Raw genomic sequence first — 21,261 nt, forward strand, 5'->3', positions numbered from 1 at the left:
CCCAAGTTAATTTTGGCTTCGAACAGGTTTGAAACAGCGTGATGAATGGCCTCCACGCTTTGTGAAAGCCTTCCTCCGAAGCTTGTATCGTGTACATCATCTTTTCCAGGTGGAGACATTCCGAGAGGTCTGCCAGCCAGTTTGAAGCTATGGGTGGTTCTGCTGATCGCCAACCGAGCAGGATTTTCCGGCGTGAAATGAAGGAGCAAAATCCATCATATAGATCCCCTTCCCCATATGTAGCTGTCCGATACCCCGAAAAGGGACACTCTCTGGCAAGGCTCCACCCGTTCACCAACAAGGTTTGACATCGCCTCTAAGAAAGCTGTCCAGAACACAAATCTGGGGCAGGCCCAGTACATGTTGCTGTGGTTGGCCGGGCCTCTCTGACACCATTCACCTTGATCCTGCACCATTGAAATGAAATGAAATGAAATGAAAATCGCTTATTGTTACAAGTAGGCTTCAATGAAGTTACTGTGAAAAGTCCCTAGTCGCCACATTCCGGCCCCACTCAGTGCCACTCAGTGCTTTGCTCAAGAGTCCCAAACCCACGTCTGTCCCGCGTTCGCCCGCCCATTTGTGCTTAGCTACATCTGGTGGTGTCCTTGTCCTTTCCAGCAATCGTCCACAGATGGGGCCACGGTGCTTATCAGCTGTTCAGTAAATTGTATCACGGGGCCCTACTGTACCTTGCGGTATCCATGACATAAACTGTCTGAATTGCAGGTGCCCAAGTTCCTGTCCTGTCGGTAGCTCCAAGTCTTCCGTCAGTTAGACCAGGGTCACGAGTCTGTCCCCTATGGAAATACTCCTGACTCCGTGAGATCCCCGTCCTGTCTCCAGTTTTTGAAGCTGATCGACTTCACCAGCGTCACAGAGACCATGTTGGGTTCTCGTATCCATTCCCTCACGCTTTTAACTGTGGCTGACCAGTTTTAGTACTGCAGGATCAGTAGAACCAGGCCGCCCATATCATTCCTCCATTGCAGTGTCGGCTTGGGGGTCCTTGGGTTCTTTCCCCTCCCCCTCCATCCAAACACCATGATCATTTTGTCTATCCCGTGAAAAGCACCTTGGGCATGAAGATTGGTATGGATCTGAACAGGAACAGGAATCTCGGCAAAACGTTGATCTTGACCATCTGCACCCTTCCAGCCAGGGAAAGCGGAAGTGCATCCCATCTCTGAAGGACCTTTTTAACTTTCTCCGCCAAACTGGTCAGATTCCAGTTGTGGATCCGTATCCAGTCATGGGCTATCTGGATCCTCATGTAGTGGAACTTGCTTTGTGGTAGTTATAATTGCAGCCCCCTACCGCCCTCCAGCTCTCTCCCTCTCCCGTTCAGGTTGACCGGGAATGCCTGTCTCTTACCCCGGTTGAGTTTGTAACCCCAGAAGACCCCGAAACCTTCCAGGACCTTCAAGATTACTTCCATGCCGTTCTGTGGGTCCGAGACGGAGAGGATCAGGTCATCCGCCCCCTATTTTGATGCCCTTTCAGACTTTTCCGTCTCGCAGAGTGATCACCAGGTGTTCAATTGCCAGGGTGAACAAGAGCGGGGCCACTGGATATCGCTGCCTTATGGTTCTGTGCAGCTGGAAATATTCAGCGCTGGCGGTGCTGGACCGAATGTTCGCCTTGGGAACGTTGTGCAGGAGTTTCATTCACATGGTAAACGCTGCCCCGAGCCCAAACCGCTCGAGTACCTCAATGAGATACATTCATTCGACTCTGTCAAAGGCCTTTTCTGCATCCAGGAAGACGATCACCTCTGGTGTTCCCGTCCTGGATGGGGCCATTATTGCTTTTAGCAGTCACCTGATGTTCGCTGTCTACCCTTGTACAAGCCGGTCTGGTCCTCTTAAACCATCTCTGGTACGCAGTTCTCCCATCTCTGAGCCAGGACTTTCGCAAGTATCTTTGCGTCCGAATTGAGCAGCAAAATATGATGCGCATTCTATCGGGCTCTTGTGTTTTGCGGGTATCAGAGATATAATTGCCTGTGTTAGCGTTGGAGGCAGGGAGCCCTCGCGAGTGAATCAGCAAATATGTCCCGTAGGTGTGGGACCGGAGCTGGTGCAACATTTTAAAGAAGTCTGCCGGGAGCCCATCCTGCCCCGGCACTTTCCCCACCTGCATGGAGCTGATGCTCTCCGTGATCTCTCCCAGTCCTATTGGTGCTTCCAGCTCGCCCCGCCTATCGTCCCCCAACGAGGTTGTCCAGTCCATCGATGATATGTTTCGTGCCCGCCACCCCCCCCCCCTGAATGGGAGGGCTCGGAGCTGTACAGACCGTGGAAGAAGGCCTCAAGTGCTTTATAGACATTTTAGGGGTTTCCAAACAGTTCCCCTCTGCTGTCGTTTCCGATCGTTATCTCCCTTGTAGCTGCCTGCTTTCTCATCTGGTGAGCCAGTGGGTGGCCTGCCTTTTCTCCATGTTCGTAGAAGGTCCCAGTGTCTGCCAGAGTTTGGCAACTGCCTTCCTGGTGGATAGCAGGTTAAGTCCATTTGTAGCTCTTTCCTGTTCGCCAGATGCTCTGCGGTGGAGTCGCAGAATAATTTCTATTGACATCCAGGATGGAGTCGAGCAGTTTTTAACTAGCCACCCCCCTCTTCCCAGTCTCTCAATACGTTGTCGGCTTTTATCTCTCCCCTAGTCATCGCCTTCAGTGTCTCCCAGAACGTGGAATATGAGACGTCCCCATTCTGGTTATCTCGCCGCCATATAGGAACCGGGATAGGCACACTGACCCCATGTGCCACTTGAATGCTTCCACTTCTCTAGCCATGGCTGTCTTTTTCCCACTTCTGAGGATCCATCGATCCGTCAATGGTTTCTGTACACAGTTGAAGTCGCCCCCCATGATCAGCCGGTGTGTGTCGATATCTGGGAATTTCACCATGTTCTTTTTAATGAAATCTGTGTTGTCAAATTTGGGCGCTTACAGATTTACTAGAACTACCAGTGCCCCGTCCAGCACACTGCTGACCATGAAGCACCATCCTGCTTGGTCCGTAACCTTCCATGTTACCGTTAATATGTCCTCTTACTAATTAGTATGTCCACTTCACTAGCCCTCGTCCCATAATATGAATGGTACATATGTCCGACCCAGCCCTTCCTACCCGCAATCCATCCCCCTCCTCCTGCGCGATCAACCGGACTAACCTGGTGGAGTCGGTCCTGCAGTCCACGGTGTCCCTTTGTTCGGGGGCCGTCCAAAATGGCCACGATTACAATTCTCATCATGAGGCCGGACACCTGCACTACGGGTGTTGCCTTTGCCCAGGGAGCACCGACCATGGCCGCCAACTATGTATAAGCCACGTGGGTCCGCCCCTACACTCCGTAGTCTCCCTTTGTTTCGGGATCCTCCAAAGTGGCTGCTTGCAGAACCATCTTGTCCCTTCATTCTTCACCTTACCTGCCGAAACCAGTCCCAAACCAAACCCTTTCTTCCCATATTGTTCCTTTTCTGTTCCTTCACCTCCCCCCCCCACCCCACCCCCATGCCCGCTGCGCCGCGCTATCTATGCATCCACTCCCTGTTCCAGTGCCACCCCCTCCCCTCCAGGCGCTCCCTCCCTTGTTGTCCGTCTTCTTGTGCTAGATTTCCATGCGGTGTGGTACCCACCTCTCCCGGGGCTGTTCTTACCACACACTTATGCCCACTGTCTAAACGCTCCTGCGTGTACCTCACCCTCACCTGCATTCGCCCTTTCCTGTGACCCGGTAGCTTTGATCAGAGCGAGGGAGCATTGTCCAGGGCAAACGTTTCTGTCTATTTCACTTCCCTTCTCGATGTTCTACCTCCATCGCTGCCTCCTTTGCCCTTGTTCAGGCCGTTTAACTGCACAAAATCGTTTGCCTCTGCGGGTGTGTTAAAGTAATGCTCCTTGTTCTGCATCGTTACCCAGAGCCTGGTTGGGAATAACATTATACTAATCATTATTGCACAAGTTGGCTTACATTAACACTGCAATGAAGTTAATGTGAAAAGCCCCTGAGTGGGATTCACTAATTCCAGGGCAGAGTGTCCATGCCATCGTAACGCCATCGCAAGGACTAATTCTGGACCCTATCGGGGACCAGCAAGGCGGTGGAGGGTTTCGCGCTGCTCCGGCTGCCGATCCCGGCGTGAAATGTGTGCAGCGGGATCCACGCATACGCAGTGGCACTGGCAGCCACACGCACCAGCGTCGTGGCATCCTTCAATGCGCCGGCTCCTACGCAACATGGCGCAAGGCTACAGGGGACGGCGCGTAGGAAAGTAGGCACTGAGCCAGAGAGACGGCCCGCCGATCGTTGGCCCCGATCGGGCCATTCCTCCCCACCCAAAAGCTGACACCCGACTCTTCAACGCCGAGGTCCCGCCGGCTGAGAGCAGATTAGAACGGACCCAGCGGGACTCGTTTTCCTTTTTACGGCCCCTCGGAGAATCGCGGGGGGCCCGCGTAGCACGGCCGCCGACCACGCCGGCGCCAACGGCGCCGAATCTATGCTCTGTGGAGAATCACTTGCCGGCATCGGGGCGGCGTGGCCCGGGCGCGGGGATTCTTCAGTCCAGCCCAGGTCTGGGAGAATCCTGCCCTCTAGTCGCCACTTTCCGGCGCCTGTTCGGGTAGAATTCAGAGGGAGAATTCAGAATGTAAAAATTGCCTAACAGCACGTCTTTCGGGACCTGGGGGAGGAAATCGGAGCCCTGGCAGGAAACGCACGCCGACATGAGAAGAACATGCAGACTCCATGCAGACAGTGACGCAAGCCGGGAATCAAAACTGGGATCCTGGAGCTGTGATGCAACAGTGCAAACCACTGTGCGACCGTGCTGCCTCTAAAATGAAAGTGGCGAATGTGGGCAAACGAATCGTACCCCATTATTGGGCAGGGCTGATTTTCCCTGATTAAACGCGAACATGCATTTCGTCATGTCCGCCCCAAAGTGCTGATATACCCTGAGATTCTGTCCTTCCCAGGGACTCAACCTGGTCTGTATCGCCCACCTTAGCACCCTCTCATGATCGTTGTGTCAGGATAGTTTCCCAATGTCCAGCCTCGGTTTCGGCTTAAGCATCCTGTGCGATCTGTCACAGGGGTCGTGGAAGCTGGCTCTCCCGACTAGGTTGCCCAGCATTTGGGCGATATAGCCCGTTGCGACTCTGCCCTCAATACCTTCTGGAAGGCCCACAATCTGAATGTTCCAATGTCGCGACCTGTTTTCTTCATCCTCGAATTTCCCTTTTAAATTCCCTTGAGCCGCCACCAACGATTTAACAACTGCTTCCAGTGCGATGATCCTGCCGCTCTGGTCCGTCGAGGTTTGCTCCAATTCGTGGTTTGTTTTTTCCTGGGCTTCCACCGCCTTCGACAAAATAGAAAGCTTTCTTTTTGCATGGTGACCATCACCTCTGTCACCACCACCTTGACCGCCACCTAGACATCGAACTTTATCGCTTATTTCATGGCGGTCAGTACTTCATGAGGAATGGCTTCCATCCCTGGGGCAGCACAGTGGTTAGCACAGGTGTATCGCGGCGCTGAGGGCCCAGGTTCAATCCCGGCTCTGGGTCACTGTCCGTGTGGAGTTTGCACATTCTCCCCGTGTCTGCGTGGGATTCGCCCCAAAAATGCGCAGTGTAGGTGGATTGGCCACACAAAATTGCCTCTTAATTGGAAAAAATAATTGGGTAATCTAAATTATTTAACAAAAGGAACGGCTTCCATCCGTGTACAGGTGGGTGGAGGGGAGGGGGGGGTGATGTGGCTGGTGCTTGTGTTGTCGGCCTCCCACTCTCCTAAGTGGCCAGGGACCCTCGCCTCGTGGTCCGCCGGCTCCTCTGCCTACTGCTCATCGCCTTTTCCGCAATGTCTTCTATCCCTTCTCCCCCTCGAACTCCATTACGCTGGAATTCAAATTAATTTCATTTATTTTCTCAGTTAAGGTTATGTTGCTTTCGAATTTCATGGCAAAAGTCGTCTACAAGTGCCCATTTGGTTCTGGTCTAGACGAGAGGCACCTGATCTGTGTCCATTCAGCAAATCACCGTCAGTGGAAGTCTGCCAACGACCTTGTGTTGTATATTTCCAAAGTGGTTCCCATGTTGGAGGATATAATTGGGCTTCTAAAGCGATTAGGTGCTTTTTAGGGATACAAATTGAATTGGGAGAACAGAGAGTTTTTTTTTGGTCTCCTGTCGGGGATGGTAGCTGGCTTTGGGCGTTTGCCGTTTCGTGTGGCTACTACTCAATTCAGGTATCTGGGATTGCAGGTAGCTTGTGATGGCGGATTTTAACCATGCAAAGTTGCGCCTAAATAAAACCTTTTGTCAGATTCAGGATGCTTTTCGCAGCCAGGCTCTGAGTACCATTTCAGGGCAAAGGACATGATTTTACTGAACCGGCGAGTTCGTCCTTGGAACGGCTGTACGAGCAGCCAGAGACAGGGGTGAGGAAGATACAGAGGAGGCGAAATAACTAAATGGACAAGGTTTCGGGACACTGCGTCACCTCCGTCTGAACAGGGAACCAGCTAATAGAAAGGAGGGGGCGAGGGCAGCAATGCGCAGCAGAGGGTGAGGAGGAGATAGAAAGGACGCCAAAAGAGCGGGCATAAGTGTGGGTTAGATCGATCCTGGGAGGGGGCCACCACAATAGCAGGAAAGCTAGCACCAGGAGGTAACAGTGAGAGGGAGGCCGAGGCGCATCTCCCACCGGGGTCAGAACATCTAGTGCGTGGTTGGGGGGGGGAGCGGGACGAGACACGGTGTCAGAGTGGGGGGAATGCAGTAATGTGGACAAAAAGGGGATCTTTGGGTGTTCAGCGAGAGGTGTAGGGGGAACCAAAACAACGGGGGGAACAAATCGACCATGGACGGGAGGTCTGTAGACTGGCTTCATCAGTTTAATCTCACAAACGGAAACGGAAATGGAAGCTCTATTAGGACTTGGAGAGGTCATGGAGACCATCAATTCACTGCAGTCCAGGAAGACGCTGGGATCCGTGGATGTCTACAAAAATTCACAATGGCACTGACCCTGCTGAGGTTGACCCTGATGGGCTGAGGGCTCATGGAGGCTCATGCAGCCGGTGAGAAAGGTTTTGTGTTTTTCTCGCCAGGACACAAGGTCTTCTTGGTAATGGGTAAATCGGTGCTTCCAGATTGTCAGAGTGGAATACTCCGCAATTTTTTATCTCCGACCATTCTTCACATTACATAAATGATGAGATTTCACGACAATCGTCAATTGTTTTATGGTCATCGTTAGATTCATGTCGCAGGACATGTTCGGCGACACACTAGCGAGGGAACCCTGCCTCCAACTCTAACACAGTCCGCCAAACTACTGATATCCAAGAAAGGCCAAGACCCAAGGGCACAGTAAGCAGCCACATTTGACAGTCCCTAAACTAAGGGAAATTCAGGAGTGCATGTGCTCACCTAAATGTAGTACACATAGGAGGCAGGCATGTTCGGTGGGCCCTGGTTAAAGGGAAACCCGGAACACAGGGGCTCGGCCTCATCGTGAGAAATGTGACCGCGGTCATTTTGGATGGCCACGAAACAAAGGGAAGACCCGGAGTGAAGGGGTGCATTCAGAAGGTAAGTACGGTTGAATGCGCATGGCGACGTGTGGTGGGGGGCGTCAGAATAGTCACCTGAAACGCCAGGGAACGTAACGATCTAGTGAAAAGACCCAGACTCCTCACCATCTCACAGATATGAAAGCTGACATTGTCTTCCTCTAAGAGATGCACCTGAGGGAGAAGGACCGACTGTGCGTCAGGAAGGGTTGGTTGGGTGCGGCCTAACATTCCACCTTTGGGACAAGAGCTAGGGGTGGCCATATTGATAAGTAAGAGGAAGGTTTTTACTGCGGTGAGGACAGTTACAGAGCAAGTGGGATGGTACGGTCAGCAGTGTCTGATAGAGGGCACCCGTGGTCCTTGCCAATGTGTACTCCAGCAACTAGGACAACGCAAACCTTGTAAAAAAGATCATGGCGCAATTCCGCGACATATAAACACACCAACTGATCATGGGGTGGGGTGGGGGCGTATGTAAAGCTGTACAGGACCAGTGACGACAGACGAATTCCAGAACGCGGAAATCGACAGGCATGGCTCGTGAACTGGGGACGTTTATGGAATAGATTTGGGCTGAGGGCTCATGGAGGCTCATGCACCCGGTGAGAAAGGTTTTGCGTTTTTCTCGCCAGTACACAAGGTCTTCTTGGTAATGGGTAAATCGGTGCTTCCAGATTGTCAGAGTGGAATACTCCGCAATTTTTTATCTCCGACCATTCTTCACATTACATAAATGATGAGATTTCACGACAATCGTCAATTGTTTTATGGTCATCGTTAGATTTATTTTTAAATTCGATTCCAATTTGACCAGCGAATCTGGGCTCCCAGAACATTCCCCTGGGTCTGATCAAGTGACAATACCATTTCGCCATGTTGGTCAACGCTGCCAAAGTTTGAAGAGTGATTGATCAGCTCTTACAGAAATACCTGCGCGTCCGGGAAACTACACGATAGTTAAATTCGTATCACTCATTTGGAAGAGTGGCAAATGCCGTTATGGTCTAAGCTTATCGCAGGGCCCATGTTTAAGTTCAAGGTAATCAGGCGGAGTCAACATGATTATGGGCACAGCAAGTCATGTTTCAACAACCTTTCGAAGTTATTTTATGGGCCTACATGTGTTGTCAATCAAGGGGAAACCGTGAACGTGCTATCGTTAGACTTCCAGAGGGCATTTGTTCAAGTGCCGTATCAAAGGTTATGGCGTAAAATAAAAGCTTATGGTATGCCAGTAACATGTCGGCATAAATAGAAGGTTGACTCGCTCGCCGGAAACCGACTGTTAATATGATTCGTTATTTTTCAGGTTGTCAAAATCCAACAGCTAATGAGCCACAGGGGCCAGTGCTGGGACTCATTATTTACAATTTATGCAAATGAATTGGATGAAGATATTGGTGGAATGCTTACTGAATTTTCTGATGACACAATGATGAGAACGAAATTAAGCTGTGCTGAGGAGATGAGGTGGGTACAAAAATATTTAGATCGGAGAAGTGAGTGTGGCAATTACCTGGAAGATGGAGAAAACGTGGAACAAAGTTTAATTGTCGATTTTGACAGGAAGAATAAAATAAAGTTATATTCTCTGAATATTGAGAATGTGATAAAGTCTGAGATGTAGAGCAACATGGGTGTCCTAGTTGATTAATTGCAAAAGGCACTGCTCAAAACTAGAAAACCGAATCAAATTAGAATTTGCAGTGCAGAAGGAGGTCTTCAGTCCCAATTGAGTCTGCACCGATCTTTGGAAAGAGCACTGCACTTAAGACGCACACCTCCACCATATCCCGAGAGCCCAGTAACCCCACCTAATATTTTGTGGAGACAATACACCTAACCTGCACATATTTGGACTGTGGGAGGAAACGGGAGCACCCGGATGAAACCCACGCTGACGTGGGGAGAACGTGCTGACTCCGCACAGCCAGTGACCCAAGCCGCGAATCGAACCTGGGACCATGGTGCTGAGAAACAAACATGCTAACCACTGTGCTACCGTGCTGCCCCACGGCATAAGAAAATGTTTGCATTTATAACGACGGGAATTGAATACAGCACGAGGCTAGGCGTCAGTTATAAAGGTGAATCGGTGCCATCGGGGTATCATCAAAGGCCAGTAAACCAGAGTACTCAGGTTCAAATCCTGCCACTGCAGATCGTGAAATTTGAGTTAAAAAAAAATCTGGAATTAAAAGTCGAACGATGGCCATGACACCATTGTCGTAAAAACACATCTGGTGCACTAATGACCTGTCCTGACCTACAATGCTTCCAGTTCCAAAGGAACCTGGTTATGTCTTAAATGTCCCTTGAGCGTGATGGACAATACATGCTGGACGCCTACGTCCCATGCAAAAACATTAGCGAAGTTATTTCTGGAACACTGTGTGCAGTATTGTCACCTACGTTAAGGGAGGGTTCATTGAAATATGCGATCCTGTTATTTTTTTACAAGATAGCTGCGTAGAGGATGTTCCCTCTTGTGGTTGAATCTAGAACAATTTGAAAGTAAGTTGTCGGATGAGGTGCATTTCTTTCGTTCAGAGGGGCTGAATCTTTGGGACCGCCTGAAAAGGTAGTGGAAGCACGGACTTTGATTTTTTTTTTATGGAGGAGGTGGATAGATTGTTATTCAGCAAGGGAATAAGAGCTTTGTCGCGGTAGACAGGCTGCAGATATGAGGACAATCTCAGACCAAGTATGAACTTCTAAAATGGCAGGTCAGGCGTCGAGGGCGACTGGCCGATTCCTGCTCCTTGTTCCTACGTTCGTACGCTGCATCTGGTCCTACACGACCCAGTTGTGCAGCTCATGTGCTCATAGATAAACACCTTCAATTGAAATAGCGAATAGAAACCCAAAGTGTAGCATGGAGTTCACCTGACCCACAACTTTTAATAGATTGCGGTATGGGGAGCATACGGCTCACTGTGCAGATGCAGTACAGCAAAATGGAAAACTATTTTTAAAAGTAAAACAATGTTTATTCTATGAACTCAAGTTAACGTTTTTAAAACATACAGTGAACATCTTAGCAACCATCAATTTAAATACAACCCCAAAGAATACAACACTAAGTAATCCTTAATAACTTCCCAAACACCTTCCAGAAGACAAAGGGAACACCTTTTAACAGAAGCACATTAAGTTTACATTTACTACTGAGAACATTTATAATTCTGAATTCACCAAATGATCAAAAGATAGTCTTTTCCTGGCAGAGATATCAACAGAGCACCTGCTCTTTCTGGCTTCAGCTCCAACACTGAAAACGAAACTAAAACAGACCCTGCAGCAAACAGCCTAAAATGAAAGAAAAAAGCTGACAGGCAGCCCAGCTCCACTCACACTCTGACATCACTGATAAACACCCATTTCTTAAAGGTACATTTCTTAAACACACATTTCTTAAAGGTACTCTCACATGAAAGTATTGACAATGTAATGGTATGGGAAATGTATCGATGTTTGCTTAATATTTAAGACCATTTGGCGTATTTTGTGAGGAAGGTTTTTCTGCAACCTATGCGTTTTTAAAAAATGGTGAACTTGTTCTGCAAAAAACACAAATTGCATCTGTTGCTCCAAGTCTGATTTGTAGTTTAGTCGGCATATGTTTTTCTTTTCACTCTTATCGATGTTTTACGAGAATAATATTACAATTTATTTCAATAGTATGCTGTGGTGCAAACTCTGCACATCTAGATAAATAATAATCGAGGCATTAGGCGAGCAAGATTTATTACTACATGTTCTAATTTCTACCTTTAGCTTTCCAATGACGAAATCAAATTTGAATATTTTGGTCATTGTATTTAATTAAGTGAAAACTTATTGAAGACAATCATTTTCCTCTTTTCCCTTCACCTGCTTTTAAAACTGAGAAATCCAAAAGCAACTTTCTCGTAAATTTACAAGCCCTCTTCCAGATCGATGGGCGTGACACATTGTCAACATATTTTCCCATTCAGTGTAAACAGATACTTTATCCCATTCTTAATCTCCTCTCTGAATTTGTTTTGTGTCAGTCCATAGATGCAAGTGTTTGTGCAGGAACTCAGAAGTTGCAGCATGAATGCAACCTGCTGGGCGATATATATAGGGCTACTCAAATATTTGTCTGTGTAATAAAAGTTCATAATCGGCCAGTTTACGGAATGCACAAGATACGTCATCCACAAGATTATGAAATTGGCGGAAATAGTGAACAGCAAAACCATGGATTTCCTCCGATTTTTCATCTCTAGGTCATTCTGATTTTCATTGTTGCTGCGTAGCCCCTTGCGGATTCTGTTTGCCACTATGATATGCCTCACAGTCAAAGCATTGAACAACAATATCAAAAACATTGGTAATACAGGGGTGATGATACTATCGATCCATTCGAATACCTTACTCAAGGGAGAAGTTAGATAATCAGCCGTGGGGACGCAATACCACGCGACGTTATCAATTATAAATGCAGGTTCATTCATGAAGTAAAAGGGAACGGTCCTCAGGCAGCTGAGGACAAACACAGAACCCATGACGACTGTCGCAGTTTTCTCCGTGCAGTACTTTGACTGTAGCTTCTGACAGCAAATTGCAACAAAGCGGTCAAACGTGAAGGCAACAGTAAACCAGACAGAACAGTCCACAGTTACAATATATGCCACAATATTTACAATGCACACTGGAGTCAAAAATAGAAAACTGGGTGGGAAGTACATGATGTTAATCCGGTGTAATATCACATGGATGACTACCAAAGTGGTATCTGCCACTGCCATTGCCACGAGATAGCGAGTAATGCATTTGGATAACCCACACTTTCCTCGAGAAAGGATCACAATTGCCCCCAAGTTGACTGTAAGTAAAAGGGAAATTAATAATTATAGCATGCCCGTCGCAAAATATTTGTTTTTAGAATGATTTTATCACAATTAAGAAACCATTGAAATTTCAGGGACCCTTTTCTTTATTGGTTAAATAAATTTTAATTGTGGAAATATACTTGTTGGGAAAGGAAATATGCGACAAATGTAGAGCAAGGCAGCGCTAGATGAGCTAAAATTGAGAGTAACTTGATCTACGAAGTATATCGCTTTGCTGAGTTAAATCAAGAACACTATTCTGGTATTTCTGGAGCAACCGTGTGTGTAGAAAACAAAGGTTGTCCAATATGTGGAAACAGTGCATGTATAAAATGAGTAGAGCGAAAAACCTCCGACCTGTTGGAATATGATCTGCACAACATCCCGAGTGCACACTCGCCCTGTTCGGATATCTTTCTCAAAACTTCGAATTCTCAGGTGATTGATTGGTTTAGGTTTTAACCTTCTGCGATAAAAGGAATATATAGCGGTCCGCGGATCGCTATCGCCCGTTTTCCACGATCAGTGTCAGCATCGCCCCTTCCAACACCATTGACCACTAACCTGCAGTCGGCGGCAGTAAGAATAGCAACACTTTTCCGCATTGCCTTTTCAGTTAAACAAAGGTAAAATGCCAGAATCCATCAGAACAAATTTAAAGCAAATTACTGTTTGGTTTCTGGTCAATTCTCAGTGTGTGACATCCGAGGGACTTTTCTCCTGTAACCATTCTCGGCTCAACGATACGGTGAACGCGAACTAAATATTATCATTTGTATGAAAAATAATATTGACCAAGCAAAACAAATGTTTCGACCCTTAAACAATAACACCGAACAGGTAATATTTTCGTACTGATGGTCAACTGTACTGACACGTTTCAACTCACTTACCAGGAATACTAACGGCTGCAAGAACTGGGTAATAAATGAGGTCTATCTGGTAAATTGCAGGGTGCTCCATGTTTTTCTGCGAAGCACGAATGTCTGTCCTGCCAAGTCCTGTGCTTCGACCGTGCCAATGTAGAAGATACTTAAAACCAAAATCTATCCTCTCTGGAGATTGTCATCTGGGGATTTGTGCAGTGATGTGAGTTATATCCGACGCCAGAAGCTGATTAATGCATTGACGTTACCCCAAGGACTCGTGCGTAACATGAAATATACAGAAGAGTCTATGCAAAACACATATTGGAAATTTTTTCAAGAAGAAAATTTCAACTTGTTTCGTTTCTTTTCTTTTTGGACGATTTAAATAACCCCATTCTCAGCAACCACATTGACAAAGTTTAAAACGTCATTCGGACTCTCAGTATAAATAACGCTTGAGCCGAGCTGGATGAACACATGGATTGGCAGGAACACTTGTGTTGAGTTGTAAAACTAGTCCAATTTACACGAGGTTGTATTGACATCGCAATATACACGCAGATCCTTTATTTCCTCTTTTGCTGTGAAATGCGGCAGCAAAGCACACTTTACCTTCCGTGTTCATCGCTGTTCCTTCATTTCATTTGGGTCGAATTCCCGAACAGAGCATTTGGGCATTTGAGTATTAAGAGCATTTGGAAATAGAAAAATCACGCCGATTTTATTCGCTGTAGGATATAACGCCACCCATCATATTTTCACGCCTGTGCAAGGGTGATAATGACTGCAGTGTTAGGAACCCCCTTCGTGTGAATGTATAAAGAAATATGAAGCAAGGTAATTTTACAGGCAGGAAAATTTCCCTTCTCAGACTAGATTTCACCGACAATCTTTTCAAAATGATAAGATTCCTTGCAAACCTCGGAACGGACACACGATGGTCGAGGTCTGATGCATAAAGTTGCTCTGGGTTCAATTCTTTATTTTATCCTGTTGCTGCACCAAACCTCGCCATTCTTTCACGAACGCCCTGCCCCGATAGTTGACGACTTTCAAATCTTAAGAGGTGCACCTTTGTTCGTTGATGGCATTCTGTACGATGGGTTGTTGTTCAAAGTAACAGTTCGCAATAATCCTTTTGCTGTACCCTCCCTTCTACCTAAACGCCTTGCAGCCCCTGGCTCCATACTTGGGCTTTCTGGGACGCAGCCAGTTAGGTTAAGACTGATTGCCTCCCAGTGGCAGGAACTCATCTGGATCAGTAGACAACCTGTGGACAATTTGCAGAGCATGAAGTTGGGTGGCTACAGCCTTGGAATTGGTCGTTTTTAGGAAAGTGTATAAATTATCCCCATTCATCGGTTTCAGGCAGTCACTAATTGTCAGGTGTTAGGGGTGAAAATATTCACAGCAAAAAAGCAGATTATTATGTCAGAATTCTGGGAGGCAAGATCTGGGGACTCCGCAGCCCCTGACACCACCTTATCCCACTTGAGCTAAAGCTCACACGGGTTACTATACAGATCAAGAGGCGGAATTAGTTTTTATTCTCATTTACATACAATCAATCAACTTTATTCGCGTCACAATTATTACATGCAGTCAATCAATTTTCCAAGCATCCCCAATTATCCCCACCCGCCCCTAACTTCCTACATAAGTCATTCAAAACTAACCTAATAATGTGTCCTGTCTACAGCTGTAGACATTGAGCTTATCAAGTATACATTGTAAGTCTTGTTCTGTGAAGCTGTTATCAGCGGCTGTTGGGACACTCTCTATACATACCCACGCTTGGGTCTCATGAAACAGTTTACAGGGAATGTGGCTTATTCAGCCATTTTGTGTCTTTAATATCACAAAATAGCTATCAGCCATTTTGTGTCTTTTAGATATTAACAGCTTTGTCTCCACTATCTATTTCTACAAATTGCCTCTTCTAAACAGGCACCTAAGCCAATGAGTACCTTTTGTTTCATCAGAACTATTCAAAAGTAATACAGAGCACAAATGTAGTTACAGGGCCACCTATAATTTATATCATAGTCCAGTATCACAAAATCCCCAACAACATCAGGAATTTACACTGAGGATGCGGTTCAACTTCTTCGATTCGGGAGATTATTCCCAGATTGGACAGGCATGTTCCATGGCTGAACAGCACAACACAAACAGCATTGTTCGCAATGATCTTGATTTAGTTCTACAGCTTCGGTTGACAAGGTATACGAAGATTTTGATTGTTGATGACAATTTTGCGTTTACATTTGATGTGATATTTGAAACTGTCAACGTGGACAGTCGTAACTGTAAGACAAACTGTGTAACAGTTGAGGGCACATGTTCTCCTGTGCCGGCGTGTTGTTATCGGTTTATATCACTATTTCTACCACGCCGACAATTGATTTGTGTCTTTTTTATGATAGCACCACGGTTACTTTCTTGTTTCAACTCGTGCGCCATCAAGGGAATTCCCTGCTCTAACAACGAATTAGCCCTGAGTTGCTCAGTACAGGTCATGAACATGGAGGAATCTTCTGCTAAATTGATGAACAGGCTGGTCTTTGGTGTAAAAAGGGTCCAAATCGAGAATTTTTTGAACTACAGGAGGTCCGGCAGCATCTTCAGAAAGAGAAACTAATTTATTGTTTTAGATTTGCCCCGAAGAGCTGAGGTAACTGCAACCACAATGCAACGGTCGAAATTCACAGAACTACATAATAACTGCAGCTCTGTTTCTGGAATGGCGTGTGTGCACTGTTTAGAAAAAGCGGAGTTTCGATCTAGAAGTTGAATTCGGCACGGGCAGAAATTCTGAGAGTGTTTGAATTCGAGAATAAGAGTTTCAATCCCGCAGATGGAAGTCTTCAGGCAATATACCAGGCGGCACTATTATCAGCTTTAACTGGGACGGCAGCAGGTTAAATGTGGTTTTTATCTTGTTCACTGCAATCTGCGTCCAAGCATTCTGTTGAAATGAGAAAATAAAGTTCATTTCCAAATAACTGATCGACCGATCGACAGATTGAAAGGAAGAGAGCAGAGATAACAGACTGCACTGGGCAGACGAGATTGTATTTGTGGAAACTTCCCAGTCGCTGATCTTGCAAATGTTATGTCAGTGCACATGGAGCACACCAGAATGATAGGGAGTGGGATAGCTTGATCTTGGTTTCGGACAATGCACGGCACAACATCGAGGGCCGAAGGGCCTGTTCTGTGCTGTACGGTTCTATGTTCTATGTTAAAACGACGCCCGAAATTTCGGAGGTCTTCAACGGCCACAGGCGGGATGTGTATCTTACTCAGCTGCAGGCGGCGTGAGCAGAGAAAGGTGCAGGCTTCCTGATTCTCCGGGATAAGGGAACTTGTATACATAAAGACCCAAGGCCAGTCGATAAGGGGGTGTCATAAGGCCATGGGCAACCTGCCTAATTGTCCATGAGATGATCATGCAGTTCTCCGCTGCCCAGTAAATAAAACCAATTTCATTGATGCTAAAGGTCAATATATGCAATCTATAATCACTATAATTGGATAGTGAACTGGGGACAGAAGTGGGTGGGGACTCTGGAGTGAAACACCGAGCAGGACCAACTCCACCTCCTCCGGCGCATGGTTCAGTCTCATGCAGTTCAAAATGATGCACAGAGGACACCTGACAAGACCCGAATGACGAGGCCCTTCTCCGAGTTGGTGGACAAATGTGAACGGTGCCAGGGGGACATGGCTAACCACACCCACATGTTCTGGGCTTGTCCCAAACGTTCTGGGTTCTGGACGGCCTTATCCGAGGCAATGTCCAAGATTGTGGTGGTGAGGGTGAAGCCATGCCCAAATGTGGCGATCTTTGGGATATCAGAGCAGCCAGAGCTACACAAGAGGGCCGACGGCGTAGCTTTAGTTTCCCTCATCGCACGCCACAGAATCCTGTTCGGCTGGCGATCGGAAGAACCCCACCCACAGCTGCAAACTGGCTAGCTGACGTTTCGGAACTTCTCCACCTGGATAAGATCAAACATGCCACCGCAGGGTTGGAGGAAGGCTTCCGTACTGCATGGAGGTAATTTGTCGGTCTGTTCCAAAACCTGTTTGAGGCAAACAACAGTCAATAGAGAGGGATCTGGAAGGATTAGATAGGGTAAAGGGAAATACTATCAAAGGTTAAGGTGGAACGCCAGGGACGCAAAACACAGGGTGGAGGGGTGGGTGGGGGGGGGGGGAGAAAACAGAGAGTCTGAGACCAACAAACAGGGACAACATTAATGGAGGGGGGAAGGGATGCAGGAAGAAGGGCCAAAAGGAAAACGGCCGAAGCCGACGAAGGGAGAAAAGAATGTGTGCGAGGGAAAGGCGGGACAAGGAGAAGGGGGAGCACACCCCCGGATCGACCAAGGGAAGACAGCAAGAGAGGAAGTGCTGGGGAAACGGCGGGGGCTTAGGGAAAGGAGGGCGAGGGGGCGGAGGAAGGGGGTGGAAGGACACGACGAACTAGAGGGCAGAAATTTATAATTAAAATAACGAAATACGAAGCCTTTTTTATACGATGCAATAAATGAAACCGGACGTCAATGTACATAATGTTGAAATTGCCAATAAAAAGATTTTAAAAATAATTAATTATATAAAGATCAATCATTTTCTTTGTTCGGCGGAGAGGTATCTGGATTTCCTATCAGCCTACTCCCCGCCCGTGTAATACAATACATTATTTGATGTTTGGAGCAGACCTCAGTACTTGTGATCGTTTTGGTTTCATTCCCGCTAGCATTGACACATTTTTAAAAATATATATCATATTTCTAACATTCTTTGTTTTTAAGAATTACATAGAAATACGGAAATTGTCTTTATGTACCGCCGAACATTTGATTTTGTGCTTGGTGAACATTCAAGAGATTCGTGAATATGGAAATCTTACTCATCCTCGGAACAAACGTCAGGTCTCCTAACCGGGATCGAATCAAAATATATTATATGTTCTTCTTTCGTGAGATGTTGTCGTCGCGGGCTACGCCGTCATTTACTGCCATCACTGATTGACTCAATGTGGCGGCGACCTGCATTCTTTATTTTTCGTCCATGGGATGTGGGTGTCGCAGACTGGGCCAGCAGTTATTGCCCATCCCTAACTTCCCATGTTAACAGTCAAACACATTGTTGTGCATATGGAGTCACATGTAGACCAGACCAAGTAAGGACGGAAGATTTCCTACGCGATTGGACATTAGGGAACCAAATGGGCATATACGACAATCGAAAAACAAATGCAGCCAAATTTGTGTAAGATAGGGCAGCACCTCGGGCTCTGGTTAGCACTGGGATTGCAATGCTGAGGACCCGGTTTTGAATCCCGGCCTGCGTCACTTTCCATGTGAAGTTAGAACATTCTCCCCAAGTCTGTGTGGGTTTCACCCCACGACCCAAAGATGTGCAGGTTAGGTGGATTGGACACGCTAAATTGCCCCTTAATTGGAAAAAAATAATGATTGGGTACTCTAAATTTATTTAAAAAAGCTACAATTCGTATCAGTAGACACACAGTGCTTCTCGGGATTGAGATATTTGACCCGGTGACAGTGAAGAAACCTCGATGTTTAAAACTCATGGTGTGAGTGACTTGAATGTAAATTTCCTGGTGGTGGGGTTACCATTTATGTTCTGCCCTTTGCATCTAGATGATAGTGGTCGCGAGCTAAAAGTTGTTGTCGAAGTGGCCTTTGCGAGTTCCTTCACTGCATCCTCTGTATGAACTGTTCGGCAGTGGTGGAAGGAGTGAATATTTGCGAAAAGGTTACCAATCACCATTTTCCTGGATGGTGCGGAGCTTCGTGTCTGTTACTGGACAATGGGAGTGTTGCACTCATTGATGCAAGTGTAGAGTATTCCACCACACTCCTGACCTGTGCCTTGCACGTTATGGACACATTTTGGGATTCCGGAGGTGAAATATTCGCCACAGGATTCCTAACTGCTGATGTGCTCTCTCAGCAAAACTATTGTGCACTCCGTTTCCAGAGAAACATTTAAGAAGTTACAAAATGTTTATTTCTCCGTGAATACGGAATCCGTGTGCCATGCAAATGCAAACAACTGATGGCCTAATCAAAATACATGTACTGGGCGTGGACGTCTATAATACTGCGTGTGTTTTTATAAGGGATGAAATCTGAACACGTTCAGCCAGATGTCTGAATCACAAGTATGGCGTCGCGTGAATTTGCGACTAATTGGCAGCCCGCTAAATGGGGAAACACTGAAATTGTATCGTCATTTTTTTCCGTGCGCGCGGCCCATATCGTGTTATCTCGTACACAAACCTCCGTTCAGCAGAGTGTATTACGACGCTTGCATTGCATGTATAATAGAAGAGAGTCGCGGATTGGAACACGGGACCACTCGCATTCATTGAAATTTCCTGAGCAAGAATCACACCCTGACACCAATTGACAGCCAAGCTCGAGTTTTGCGATTAAGAGCAGCAGAGGTATTGGAGGGAGTAAACAGAGGGAGCAATATTAACAAAGGGAAACGAACGTGCCGAGTAGAAGTCAAGAAAGCTTTAATAACAACAGGTTGTTGTGCATTGCAAAAGGAATTGATCGTATCCAGCTGGGGGCAATGTGTTGTGCAGCATATAACGGTGATATGAGCGCAGCAGAGCTCCAGCTGGTAAGTGACGCTATTATCCTCAGTCGCCACTGCATTTGCAGCGACCATGATTGTGAGGAAATCTGAAGCATACAATCAGGTTTTCTTCCCAAACGTGCTGCCTGGAAAGCTTCCTTTTCTGTTTTGATTCCAGATATGCAGCATTGCCAAAATATTGCTTTTCTGCGAAAATTGAGTGTATCTGACGAGGATTTCGGAAAGAAAATTCGACTCATGGAATCACAGAATCAATGGCACGGAGACAGGCCTTTCGGTCAAAGTTGCTCCATGCCAACATAAAAGTCAATCTAAACTTATCCCATGTGTCTGCATTTTGCCCTTATCCCTCTAAACCTTTCCTGTCCACGTATCTGTCCAAATGTCTTTTAAATGTTGTAAATGTCCCTGCCTCAGTCACTTCCTCAGGCAATTCATTCCACATCGGTACCAAACTCTGTGTAAAGAAGTTGCTCCTCAGGTTCCCATTAAATCCTTCCCCTTTTCACGTAAACCTTACCACTCTAGTTCTCTTTTCCACAACCCTGGGAAAAAGACTAAGTGCATTCACTCTACCCCTGCTCTCAGGATCTTCCACTCTATAAGATCACCCGTCAGTCTCGTACGCTCCAAAGAAAAACGTTCCAGACTGTCCAATCTTTCCCTATAACTCCGTGCCTTGAGCCCTGGAAACAGCCTTATAAATCCATTCTGCACTCTCTCCAGTTTAAACAAATATTTCCTATAGCAAGACGACAAAAACTGAACACCATACTCCGTGTGCGGTCTCACCAACATGCTGTGCAATTATCTATAACTTCCCAACTTCTCTCGGCAGTGCCCTGATTGACGAACGCCAGCATGCAAAAAGCCTGACTCGTTGCACCTCTACATGTGACTCATAGAATGATATGAATCTACGGTGCAGAAGGAGGCCATTCGGCCCACCGAGTCTGCACCGGCCCTTGGAAAGCGAACCCGACTCAAGACCACGCCTCCACCCTAGCCCCATAACCCAGTAACCACACATCATCTTGCACACGAAGGGCAATTTAGCATGGCCAATTCACCTAATCCACACATCTTTGGACTGTGGCGGGGGAAACCAGAGCACACGAAGGAAACGCACGCAGACACGGGGAGAACGTGCAGGCTCCGCACAGACAGTGACCCGAGCCGCGAATTGAACCTGGGGCCCTGGAGTTGTGAAACAACTGTGCTAACCACTGTACTACCGTTTAGAGAACCGTGAACCTGAACTCCAAGGTCCCTGTGTTCTATTATATTTCCTACGGA

At 46.8% G+C, this 21,261-nt stretch overlaps 1 protein-coding gene across 1 annotated transcript; it reads right to left on the bottom strand.

The window, feature by feature from the left end:
- Positions 1-10,557: 10,557 nt before the first annotated feature.
- Positions 10,558-13,405, bottom strand: LOC140389368 (probable G-protein coupled receptor 139). The gene is made up of 2 exons (XM_072473531.1): positions 13,342-13,405; positions 10,558-12,441 (listed from the first exon to the last, which is right to left on the bottom strand). The coding sequence occupies exon 2, from the start codon at positions 12,362-12,364 to the stop codon at positions 11,546-11,548; it is 819 nt and encodes a 272-aa protein (XP_072329632.1). The 5' UTR covers positions 12,365-12,441; positions 13,342-13,405; the 3' UTR covers positions 10,558-11,545.
- Positions 13,406-21,261: the final 7,856 nt, after the last annotated feature.

This window comes from Scyliorhinus torazame, chromosome 14, assembly GCF_047496885.1.
Source record: "Scyliorhinus torazame isolate Kashiwa2021f chromosome 14, sScyTor2.1, whole genome shotgun sequence".
NCBI classification, from domain to species: domain Eukaryota; kingdom Metazoa; phylum Chordata; class Chondrichthyes; order Carcharhiniformes; family Scyliorhinidae; genus Scyliorhinus; species Scyliorhinus torazame.